The sequence below is a fragment of the Phyllopteryx taeniolatus genome, chromosome 12 (assembly GCF_024500385.1).
Source record: "Phyllopteryx taeniolatus isolate TA_2022b chromosome 12, UOR_Ptae_1.2, whole genome shotgun sequence".
Classification (NCBI taxonomy): domain Eukaryota; kingdom Metazoa; phylum Chordata; class Actinopteri; order Syngnathiformes; family Syngnathidae; genus Phyllopteryx; species Phyllopteryx taeniolatus.
The window spans coordinates 24,801,108-24,813,975 of NC_084513.1; the positions used below are offsets into that span (position 1 = coordinate 24,801,108).

The 12,868-nt window shown below is 41.7% G+C and overlaps 2 protein-coding genes across 4 annotated transcripts in view; one reads left to right on the top strand and one right to left on the bottom strand.

Annotated features, from left to right (window-relative positions):
- LOC133486611 (inactive dipeptidyl peptidase 10-like) overlaps positions 1-10,693 on the top strand; it is a 166,509-nt gene extending 155,816 nt beyond the window's left edge. Inside the window, exons 20-26 of the mRNA XM_061792026.1 lie at positions 312-506; positions 4,780-4,834; positions 5,019-5,118; positions 5,417-5,475; positions 6,110-6,182; positions 6,464-6,537; positions 8,222-10,693. Of these exons, the coding sequence (XP_061648010.1) occupies positions 312-506; positions 4,780-4,834; positions 5,019-5,118; positions 5,417-5,475; positions 6,110-6,182; positions 6,464-6,537; positions 8,222-8,362 (697 nt within the window). The 3' untranslated portion in view covers positions 8,363-10,693. The remainder of the gene's footprint in view (positions 1-311; positions 507-4,779; positions 4,835-5,018; positions 5,119-5,416; positions 5,476-6,109; positions 6,183-6,463; positions 6,538-8,221) is intronic.
- Positions 8,722-12,868, bottom strand: part of LOC133486610 (inactive dipeptidyl peptidase 10-like) — a 77,364-nt gene continuing 73,217 nt past the window's right edge. The window contains exon 26 of one of the 3 annotated variants that reach the window (XM_061792024.1): positions 8,722-8,822. In XM_061792024.1, coding sequence (XP_061648008.1) covers positions 8,808-8,822 — 15 coding nt within the window. In that variant the 3' untranslated portion in view covers positions 8,722-8,807. The remainder of the gene's footprint in view (positions 8,823-12,868) is intronic. The other 2 variants (XM_061792022.1, XR_009791082.1) reach the window with 2 other exon arrangements.

A 12,868-nucleotide genomic window follows, 5' to 3' on the forward strand; every position in this document is an offset into this window, starting at 1 on the left:
TTCGCAGGCCTAGTACCAATAATGTGCCACTTGAAAGAAGTGAATTAAATCTAGTATTTAAGCAAAACCTGTAATCCGACATTGTGAACATATTTCAATTCCTAGTTAACCCTTTTAACAAAATCTTTTGAGAACATTTATGAAATTATAACGTGACAAGGAGTCTGTGTCTTCAGCTGTTTTACTGTTTAAACAGTATGATCTTATGGCTGTGCTGCTGTAGCCTGTAAGTAGAACATTCCTATTGGTTTCTGTGGTTTCTTCTAAATTAGTTCGCTACATCTTACTGTCATTTTCTTGGATTTCCACAGTGATGGCTTCCCCGGTGGTCAGGCTGTGAGTGACCGCTTTGCTCTCAGCTGGGATTCAGTGTTGGTCAGCTCTGACAACGTTATTGTGGCTCGTCTCGATGGACGCGGTAGCGGCTTCCAGGGCCAGAGGGTCCTGCACGAGGTCCATCAGAGACTGGGCACTGTGGATGTTCAAGACCAAATCGCAGCAGTGGAGTATGTTTTTCATCATTTGTATATGCTTGTATCCTAGGAGCTAAGTTGTCTGGGGTTTTATACCCCTGGCAAAATCACCCTGGGCAAACAGGTCCTCGGTGAGGGACCAGACAAAACATGGCTCAATTAACCCCCTTATGATTAATCAAATTATTTGATATATATATATATATATCGCTGGTCACCAGAGCCCCCATCTCGTGCCAGGCCTGAAGGTGGGGATCAGTGGCAAACACCTGCACCCATGGGGCTCAGCCGGTCACACCCCAAAGAAGCAACGTAGGCCCCCCTTCCCATGGGCTCACCACCTGTGGGAGGAGTCAAGTGGGTTGGGTGCAGAAATATAAATGGGTGGTGGCCGAAGGCGGGGACCTTGGCAGTCTGATCCCCGCCTACTGGAGTTGGCTGTAAGGATGTGGAATGTCACCCCTGTGGCAGGGAAGGAGCCTGAGCTTGTGTGCGAGGATGGGAAGTTCTGACTAGATACAGTGCCGTGGAAATGTATTGGCCCCCTTCTCCAATTTTTACATTTTTGTATAGTTTCCCCACTTTAATATTTAAGATGATCGAACAAATGTAAATATCACACAAATATAACCCAAGTCAACTTGAAAATGCTGTTTTTAAATGGTGATTTCATTTTCAGGAAAAAAAACTAAACGAAAAACTGACCCCCCGGTAGCTTATAATTGAATTGATCCATTCAGCTCATGTGACCACGCGACCTATGGTGGCAACTACATACTCAATAAACTAGCATAACAACAGCAGCACGTTAATATAAATATAACAGCAATGTCCTTGCCCGAGCGAAAAACAAGTGTGTTGTGGACACATTTCCCTCCTATGGCTAAAACAATGGCAATGTGCAACCTTTGTGATAAGAGCATTCAAGCACAACAACAACACAGGCAACTTGTTTCAAAATGAAAAGACCGCATCCAAAGGCTCACGAAATGGAGAAGGCAGCATTAGCTGCAACATCTGCAGCCACACAGAAGTCTCTTCTGGAATGTTTTCGTCAAAGCAAAGTGTACTCAGGTGTGAGCAATTTGTTTGTGGCTGTTCTGAGATAACTCATGATCTATGCTGTCATTTTAACATAAATCGTATTGGAAATTATAGCCTCTTTTAAACCTTTCCACACACTAGGTATTATTTAAATAAAGTGTATGTGTGTGTGTGTGTGTGTTCGTGCATGTGTGTGCTTGTAAATACAGAGAGAGGGATCATGCTCAGTGCTGTTTTAGCAACAGGATGAAGAGGCTCTTTAACGTTTACATGCAAAATGCAGATATCATTTACTGTATTTCACAGAAATAAAGATTAAGATGAGATTTTTTTATTATTATTGGGTTTTAAAAAATCACACAAAGTATGGGTATTGCTATTGGTATCAAAACAAATTGGCAAAAAAAGCAATCGTCAAGATGATCTGGTATCACCTATGACTAGTGGAATGCCCTCTACGGGTTGGGATGCCATCCAAGTGGAAAAGTTCAAGTATGTTGGGAAGAAGAGAAGAACGGGGCAGGAGATGGACAGGCAGATAGATCGGTGATGCGGACTCTGTATCAGTCTGTCGTGGTGAGAAAGGTGCTGAGCCGAAAGGCTCAGCTCCAGATTTAGTGCCAGATCTACAGGTATATTCCTACCCTCACCTATGGTCACGAGCTTTGGTTGTGACCGAAGCAACAAGATCGCAGGCCAAATGGAGTATCCACTGGGAGGAGGCACCAGGCACGGCACAGGACACGCTAGAGAGACTATTTCTCCCGGCTGGCCTGAGAACGCCGTGGGATCCTCGCAGAAGAGCTGGACGAAGTGATTGGGCAGAGGGAAGTCGGGGCTACCCGACTTAAGCTGCTGAATCCGCAACCCTACACTGGATGAGCGGAAGAAAGTGGATGGATGGATGTTTTGATGGCATTCTGAATGTTTTTAGAGCCTAAAAGAGTGTAGTTCGGAAGAAGTTGACTGATCCACACAGAGACCTTAAGTCAGTGTCGTTTGACTAATATGTTCTGTGCTGCTCTCAAGAACCATACACTTCATTGGCCAGGCATGATTGGAAAAGGTGGATTTCTCCTGCATGAGTAGAGGAACGGACAGCCAAACTGTATTACATAATCAATGCCATCATTGCTCCCACTAGTAATTAATGATAACTCACACTTTATATAGCAACACTTCGTCACTGGCCAAGAAAGCTCACCAGCGTCTCTACTTCCTGCGCAAGCTGAGAAGAGCCAGAGCCCCGACCCCCATCATGTGCTCGATCCTGCCGCAAGACTCTCCATCGCATAGTGAGGGCAGCTGAGAAGATCATCGGAACCTCTCTTCCCTCCCTGCAGGAGGACATTTACAGCACCCGCCTCACCCGCAAAGCCCTCCGCATAGCGGGGGATGCCACCCATCTGTCACACAGCCTCTTCAGTCTGCTGCCATCAGGCAAGAGACTGCGGAGTCTGCGGGCCAGGACGAGCCTACTCAAAGAAGCTAACGTTTTATTCCTCAGGCTGTCAGGAATCTGAAGTCTCTGCCCGCTCTGCCCCCTCTACCTCTTCTGTCCTCTGCCCACCTGAACTCTGACACCCCGCAAACATGCACACGCACGCACGCACACACTCACACCAGACTCAGGGTCGCGCCATTCACTTTAGCATCCACTTTTTGTCAACTCATTTAGAAATGTCTTATTTGCCTTGGTTCTCTGACCTTGACTATGTTGCACACGTCACTTGACCTTTTATATTTGTACATTCAATTAATACTTTTTATACTGTATATACTATAGTTTATTTAGCTTTTATATTGTTGTTATTATTTGTAGCACCGCGGGGCCTTCAGTACCCTAATTTCAATCCTCTGTATGTGTTACGCATATTGAAGAATTGACAATAAAAGTACCTTGTACCCTGTAATGGCAATAAAGAGAACAACTGAAAATAAGCTACCATCATCAAAGTTACACTAATGCAGTACCACAAGGCGTACCCAAATGTGCTGTAGAGGCCAGCATCATGTCATTCTGGGCCAGTAAGGGGCAGGGGGGAGAGGAGTAACTGTGCTGAAGCGTCGTAAAATAGAACTGGCCAACTGTAAGTGCGCTCTTAGATCCTGAAATGCTCTGCTGTAAGCGGGTGGGTGGCGTGATACATATTTTTATAATAAAAAGCTTGTTGTATACACATACCAAATTTTTACATCTTAACTGATTTCATTAAATTGAGAGGGGGGGGGGGGGGGGGGGGGAAATCAATGCATGTTTTTACAGCTTTTCTAGTGTGTGGTGTACTGTATGTACTACAGATGACCAAGACAGGACACTACACACAAAATGTCTCCACCGATGGTGTGCCTCCTCCCTTAACCAAATGTTTATCATAGTACCAAGACTGACTTGTGAGAGACAGCTCGGTGCTACAGTCCATCCAGACTAGCAGAAAATAGAAATCATATTTCTTGTGGTGAAGAACATGTTATGCAAACACTCAACACATCCAGTTGCTCCTCTGTTGGAGCCTGGCAACAAACAGCACAAGCTTCAGGTCGCTTCCTAATTAGCTCTCATCCAGTTTTGGGTCACATTCACGGAATCCATGGCCCGTTCAACTTGGTGTTCAATCAAACTCGGTGTTGATATACTGTACTGTACATAGATATTCATAAGGATTTGCGATACTAAATACTGAGCAGATTTAACATTTACGATTCACTGCAAAAACGCAAAAATCTTACCTGGTGAATTCTATCAATTCTTAGCTCCAGTAAAAACATCTTAGTGGGCTGCATTTTTGCAGTGTTGTAGGCCCTGACTGTTTCCAAGCAGATTGGAGAGAAATAAAAAAACCAAATCACCATTACACAGCCCACGCCACAGGATAATCGGTCAGGATAATCTATAGAGACAAGCAATACACCAGTAAGTGTGTAGCTCTTTAATGTACCAGTATGGCACTCTGCAACATGGTTCTTGCACTCTCGTTTATTTATTTACCGGTCGCTCAAAATGTGTTTTTACTGGGTGAATACTAAAAAGGTCATATTTGGTCATTCGACGTGATTAATTGATCATCAATAAAGAGTATGAGTCTTTGCATGCTTACAATCATTTCATTATTTATCTTTCTTTTCGACTGTAGAGATGCAGGTCACGAATGATTCACAAAATCGTAAATGCGTAAACAATAGCTGCTAGTTAATGTCCTTTGCCTGCTGATTGGAAGTTGTGTTTCAGATGTTCGAATGTATTTATCTTGTGCTCTTCCAGCTACATGATGAACTTTCCATACATCGATAAGACTCGCATAGCAATTTTTGGAAAGGTGAGCCCATGTTCTTCATCATATTTGCATGCAGAAAAATATTTTTACAACGACCTTTTTTCCGTCAAGCGTCTCACACGAACAACTGGTGAAAAAAGACAATCCCACAGACCTTGACGCTGTTGTTTATGATAAGTCTCGGCTTCATCAGTTGTACAAGTGTTGTGTTCTTTTTTTTGTTCAGGGTTATGGAGCCTATATTGCATTAATGCTGCTGAAGTCCACGGATAGCCTCTTCAAATGTGCATGTGCAATGTCACCCATGACAGACTTGAAGTTGTATGGTGAGCATGACACATTCCAAAAAGCCAAAATGCAATGTCTCAAATGAAGGGAAGGGCATTTGCCTACTGGAAGAGACTTTCCAGCACTCAAGTGCAATATTATATAGTATCATACATGTCTCGAGGCAGAATGTAGTGTTTAATAAAGGATAGAAACACTTTTCAGTCCAACAAATGACAGGGAACCTTGAACACACACAAGGTTCAATGCACTTCCCTAAAAACAATCATTCTGAAAAGCCTGTATATCTCGCTTTCGGCAGCACTGGTAAGAATGTGTCAATTGTCATTTGCATAGCATCGGCCTTCTCGGAGCGATACCTTGGCATGCCTCTACGAGATGACAGCAGATACCAGGTGTGTCCATCACTTCTCATTCATGTGTCAATGCTCTGTGATTGCTGCTTGTGGCAACATTTCTTCCGTACAATACGCACGGTTACACTTATTTAGCGTGAGTTCTGCCAGAGTAAGCGAGAGCTTTGATTGCCAATCAACAGTTTGATGATTGCATTTAATGGCGTGTTCGGACTTCGTTGGTCTTTAAAAGCTCTCGGGCTCTCTCAGGCCTCCTATTGACGGGATGTTTAGCAGAATTTCTTTTCCCGGCAATGTGAGGACGAAGGCACCTGGAAGAAGAAATATTTGGAATAGTGTTTAATTGTGACGTTTTATTGCAACTCCTGTGATTAAGATATTTTGCTTCATAATATTTTCTCCTAATCACTGTGTGCATGTGTGTGTGTGTGTGTGTCCATTATGTTGTATTCAGGATGAAGATTCCATTAACCTTTACATTTGATCACATCTGACATACTTTTTCTCCAACATGTCTGGCGGCATTCAGTATCTATTAGTTTTCAATTACGACGGTCTTTGTTTCTTGTTGTATAGCGTCACTCACTGCAATATATATATATATAGTTTCCCAAGTGCAGTCAGTCACTTTTCATAATTTTATTGTGGCTCACTTTTTCTCATTACATTCCAGTTCTCCAGTGTGCTGCAGAATGTTCATGCACTAAGAGAGCAGACACTGATGCTGGTACACGGCACAGCAGATGGTAAGTGAAAATAAATTGCCCGGAAATGAATTTGCTGTATCTGTTGTGCATCACTGCTGAGCACAAAGTAGCAAGTATTCCAAAAAGGTAATGAGGCAAATGTTTTGCATTTTTTAAAAAAAAGAAAAGGAAAACGTGTCGCCGAAATTGATGCAGGAAAATTAAGAGGACTGCATTCTCTGATGGGCCATGAATGCCAAAATTGTTGATGTAGTTCAACTCTACCAGAACCACAACGTCAGTAGGAACTGTGCTGACACATTTTCACCTTGTATTTGCAGCCAACGTCCACTTTCAACATACTGCCGAGCTTGTCAAGAACCTTGTGAAAGTTGGAGCAAACTACTCAATGCAGGTGACTGTCGCAGAAGCAACACGCGGGAAAAATATTTCTTGTCATTTGACATGTGTTTGAAAAAGAAGCACTGATTCCAAATAATTAGATTGGGCTTGCCTTGTAGAGCTTTTTTAAATGTTGGCCTCAGCAGAAAAGAATGTCTTATAATCAATGGTAGTTCTAGGGAGGAACAAGGAACACTGTGCCTGGAAGCCCCGGTGGGCCCCTTTCCATACAGTTACTACGCAGGACTGTAGTAAGACAAACGCATCAGCAGCTCATGCGCACTAACTACGTACTTGCTGCACAATGAAAACGAGCAAGGAGTCGCTACGGAGCCAACCCTGCACTTATGGTAAAAATCCCAATTCCGATGAAGTCAGGACGTTGTGTTAAACATGAATAAAAACAGACTACAATGATTTGCAAATCATTGTTCAACCTATATTTTCATTGGATACACTACAAAGACAAGATATTTCATGTTCAAACTGATCAACCGTACTTTAAATATTAAAATTGTGATATAGCTCCAATGCACTAAGCTAACGTGTGTGGCATTTAAATATTCTAGTGGGTTGTTTTAGAACAATTAGTTGAAATCCCCAGCACAAGGTTAGCCTATAGCCAATCAGAACCAATAAACAATTACTACAAAGGAATTACTCAAAAATTGTTGTTAGCCAACCTCATGAATTATAAAAGCAACCTGCCAGACCAGGTGTTAATGTCAGCTTAAGTTGATTGCATGCTTCAAGCTAACATAAGCTAACATGACCACAAAATCTAACTCCGCAAACCCTCAACAGTCTATACAGCCGTTTTTCGTACCCCTTCTCCTCAATATGGTCGTGGCCATGCTGGCGTCTATCTCACTCAACTAACTCTGGGCGAAAGAAGAAAAAAAAAAAAAAACTGAACACCCTGAACTGGTTGCCAGCCAATCGCAGGGCACACATAGACAAACAAACATTCGCACTCACAGTCACACCTCCGGGCAATTTAGTTGTCAATTAACCTACCGTGCGTGTTTTTGGGATGCGGGTGAAAACCCATTCAGGCACGGGGAGACTTTGCAAACTCCACACAGGCGAGGCCGGATTTAAACCCTGGTCCTCAGAACTGTGAGGCGGACGTGCTCACCAGTCTTCCGCCGTGCCGCCGCAACTTTGGTCAATAATGTTATTTTTTTTTTTTACATTTTGTGTATTCCTTTCCATTGCTCTTTGTTGCCTTTAAAAAATAGGAATGTCTATCTTAAGCTAATTTGCAGTTTTAGTCCCCGGTCAAGCTTTCGAATACAATAAAATAATGTACTGAATACAATTAACCAACGCCGTTAATAAATACCATGAATGAATCCATTTAGATGTTACAATTTAGCACGTGCTTGTGTGCCCCTCGGACACAACCCCCGCCCTCCGCTTTGTAATGTTTGCTTCAGCGGTCAACAACGGTGTAGCGGTGCAATGGCCTGACTTCGGTGCAGGCAGCGTGGGTCCAGTTCCCGGTCAGTGACGGCGCGAATGGTTGTCCGTGTCTATATGTGCCCTGCGACCGACTGGCGACCAGTTCAGGGTGTAGTCGAGCCTTTCGCCCAAAGTCAGCTGGGATAAGCTCCAGCGCCCCGCGACCCTGAACGGGATAAGCAGTTTTGACAATGGATGGATAGATGTTTGCAAATGTGCCTTCTTCCCACCAGCTCTACCCAGATGAGGGCCATTTCCTGTCTCGTCAGAGCAACCAGCACCTGTATGCCACTCTTACCAGCTTCTACAGGGAGTGCCTGAAGGAGGAGTTGCTCCCACTGATTGACGATGAAGAAGAGGAGGAGGAGGAGTAGCCAGAAGACCTTTTTGCATTTGGCCCGCGCGTTATACGGACATGGACAGTCTAGTTTAGAGCTGCTCATGCGCTTAAGTGTGCGTTATAAAGACCGTTTATGGACACCTATGATGACAGTGACACTTTTTACTGTGGGGACTTGAGGTAGGAAATGGCCTCTAAAATGATTTCAATTCCACTACAATTATTGTCAAAGCACACTGAACACTGTCCTCGTCTTTTGCGGGATCTCTTGTCGCGCTTGTTGTCATTCCACGTTATTTCGTTGCATGGTTCTTTTTCCCGTTATGACTTCCATTCCCTTCAACCTGGTCTCTTTTGTGCTAACAAATGGGAGGACATCACTTTTTATCTTACCTCTTCTTTGATTGCTGGATTGCAACGTTCACTAGACTATCTGGCGAAAAGTTAAACACTGTGTCTTGTTCAGGATCTGAAATGGGTTACACTTGGTCCATCTATGTGCAAAAAAAAAAAAAAAAACAATTAGCCCTGCACGCCTAAAACATGGGCAAAGCAATTTACATAATGATTTAAACTTCACTATTTCTTTCTTGAGTATCTTCGCAAAGTGTTTTGATTAATCAGAAGAATTAAAAAAATAAACGTTATACTTCTCCACTAAACAATGTATTTCTAGTCAAGTATTAAGAAGAGATGTAGTGATTCACAAAGAAACACTCCTCAGCCACTCGGATCCTGGATAAGTGCAATTCCTACTGTAACCTTCCACCATTGCCCCCTACATCAAAAATATTTTGTCAATATCACATTTATTGTACAGAGGTTTTGTGGTGACATGTACAATGCCTTATGAGGTTCAACATATTGTACTATATCTCGTGGGCGGTGGTAGTTTTGCCATTGGCACTGTTACGTAAACCGATGTCAACTCAGGTGTTCGAGAAATAGACACAGTTTTGGATGCGAAAGGTAAAAACTCTCCGTCTGCCGTCCGGTCGCAATTAAGTTTCTACATGAAGATAAATTACAGGTCATACAGTACCAGTCATCTCCATTTCAGAAGATATGTTATTTAATACTAATGCAGTGACATCTCAAAAGTGGTGCATATTCTTTTTTTTTTTTCAGGATATTCTCCAAAGACCTAATATTTGAAAATGAAAATTATGAAATGGACTTATTTGCAGTATCAATAAGGTGTTTGCATGTCTACAGGGAATGTGTCACGTTTTGCCACATTTTGTACAGAACAATACAGCAAAGTGTGTACATAAATATATTTTTGAGATGTCTCATAGAAAGTTGAGTCTAAAGGGAATTCATTGCTTTTACTTGGATGTATTGTATGGTTATGTTTCTATTATGTTTCATCTCTACTGTTCATTTTAGTAGAATGGATTTTGTAATGCTTGGTCTTTTTTTTCTTGCCATTTTAAAAAGGGAAAGGACAGTGTCGTGGTTTTGGGGTTGCTGTGATTGTCCTCTAGCAATGGGTATAAATAGGTCATTAATACAAAATAAATAAATGAATTAACACCAAAGTGTACTGAGTCAGCATTGTCCACACATAACCAATGGGATTTACTGTAAGTACAGGAATAAGATGAATGATGAAGTCATTTTAGAAGCTGTGGTGTAATTTCTTTTCATTGAGACATTGAATAAAACCTCCCAAATACTGAGCAACAGGGCCAAATGTAACTGAACCATTCAACGGTTCACAACAAAATTGCCCAACAGGACGGAAGAAAGATGCGAAGAGTTTTTCGAACCCCAGGGGTCGCTTTTTTGCTGTTGTTGTTGTTGCCGCAAGTTCAAAATCGGCGGCAGGTGTGCGAGGGTCAGTTGCCGACTGTAATTTGGTGGCCATTGTCTAGTTCAGTCGCGTCGCTCGGTGTATGTTCGGGCTTGTAAATTGCAAAAACCTTTACTAGCAACTTACAGAACTTGTTTCCAGTCATTCTCAGCATCAATAATTGATTTACATATAACCGTATTGATCAAACACACTGCTGTCGACAGGATGTAAAGTAGGACTATATTGAAGTGAATTATATTGATACACATTAGCCCATTTCACCCTTCAGTATACAGAATATGTAAACATTTCCAACATGAAGTGCATGAATTAGATTGCCACACAATGGATGATCTCGTCATTTCAGCAAGTTGGGTGGCGCAAATGACTGTACCGCCCATTCTCCCATCTACATAGTGTGTGTTTAGCAAGTGTATGCTAACAAACAAGACTAATTTCACAAAAGACAATTAGCTTGTCTCACACCGTCTGACCAAGTTGGTTTTGTTCTGTTCTGCCTCACATCTTGTTTCTGAGTTTATTAAAAGTGTCAACTTTTGTTCTTTATGTCCGTGTAAGTTTGAAGATCGTTTTAAAAATGGGGACATTTTTCTCTTTGACTATCTTAACTACCTCAGGCATCATTGTTCTTGGACTATAGTATAAAAAGTATAAAAAATCCTTAGACGGTTGAAAAAGATTCACAACAGTGACTTGTAAAAATGTAACATTTTATGGACACAAGTAGTTCAAGGACATTTCAGTAGTCCTGTTTTATAAAGGCCCAACCAAACATTGATAGCAGTCATGTTTCTTCTGTAAACATTTATGTATGAGACCCCCTGAGACAGTACAAACCAGTTAGCCTAAAGAAAGTATTCACACCATTTTAACATAGTATTTAAGTTATTAACCTTCCAACCTGCCACCAATCTGGTTCATTGGTGATAATATTGTTGCGTAATTTGTAAAACCTTACTGGACATGCACAATTTTCATACCAACATATTTCTTTCAGTTGCAATTCATACAAAGCATTGCATTAATTCCACTGTTGAGAAACATTTGGAGATATAACGGTTTATCTTATTTATTAGTAATTATTGTATTTAATTAACAAAATAGATCACATAGATTCACATAGATGAATACCCATCCATCCATCCATCCATCCATCTTCTTTACCGCTTATCCTCACCCATCAAGTACCCAAGTTGTAGTTCTCACTTTCAAAAAGGCTTGTGACCCCAGTTTTAAGGCCACCGTACACTTAAAAAAAAAAAAAAACATTTTTTTTAAAAAGAACCCTGTGAGCAAATTACATTGATGGAGGAGTAACTCAGTTGTTAATGAATTTTATTGAGAAAGCAACCATAACTAATTGCTTTTTTAAAGCAATTTCCCCAACATTGATCAGGACCAATAATGCCACATAAACATTTTCCGGGCGTTTTTTTTCAGTCATGTTTCCATCCATTTTCCATATTGCTTATCCTCAGTAGGATCGCGGGTGTGCCGGCGCCTACCACAGCTGAATGTGAGTGCGAATGGTTGTTTGTTGCTATGTGCCCTGCGATTGGCTGGCGTCCAGTTCAGGGTGTGTCCTGCCTCCCGCCCGAAGATAGCTGGGATAGTCTCCAGCACACCCGCGACCCTAGTGAGGAAAAGCGGTAAAGAAAATGGATGGATAGATGGATAACCTGTTTGTGAGGCACCATAGAGCCTATGTTACATCCCAAATACCACAAAAAGTTTGTTTGGTAAACAAAATGGGACCTTTAAAAGGCGGTTGTGTTGTTATTATGTGGTAAACAGATTTGTTGGCTAACAGATTTGACACCGTGCTTCACAGTGACTGTTCCAGTGGTATAGGCAGCACAAAGCATCATGCAAAGTAGGGCCGGCAGATCCTGCTGCTTCCCAGAATTCTTTTTAACTAGAGTACTGTAGTGGTACATAATCAAGCTGAACATTTACTTGCATTGTGTTTCCATATTGTTATGAGTGTGTGCTTTAGGTATATGTCGGGCTAGGTTGGTATTTGTAAAAAATACAACACTGGATGCTTCCGTGTTAGCAAGCCATAGACCCATCTCAAAACTTAAGTTATTTTTAATCAACTCAGCAATTCCTTGAAATGAAATGGATTTGTTAAAAATTTCAATCAGTGTTCCAAACTCATCACAGTACAGGATCTGCTCTTATCAAAGTCCTAAATGATATAAGATTGAATACTTACTCGTGAAAGGTGTCAATTCTGGTCCTGTTGGACCTCAGTGTGGCTTTTGATACAGTACATCATAATATACTGCTGAACAGGTTGGAAACGCAGGTAGGACTAAATGGAACAGTCCTTAAATGGTTCAGGTCCTACCCGGAGGAAAGGAGTTATTTTGTAACTATTGGAAGTGTTCAATCTCATCGAATGGCAATGACCTATGGGGTCCCTCAAGGGTCAGTTCTTGGACCCCTCCTGTTCAGCCTGCATATGCTACCCTTGAGTCAAATTCTTCACAACTAAAATTGTTTTTAACTATGATAGCTATGCAGATGACGCACAGTTATAGCTAGCAGTGTCTCCAGATGACTACAGTTCAATTGAGGTGTTGTGTCACTGTCTAAAACAGATAAATATCTGGATGAGCCAACATTTTCTTCAATTAAACCACGACAAAACTGAGATAATTGTTTTTGGCAATAAAGAAAAGAGAATTGCTGTTAGTAAATGCCTGGAGTCACTCT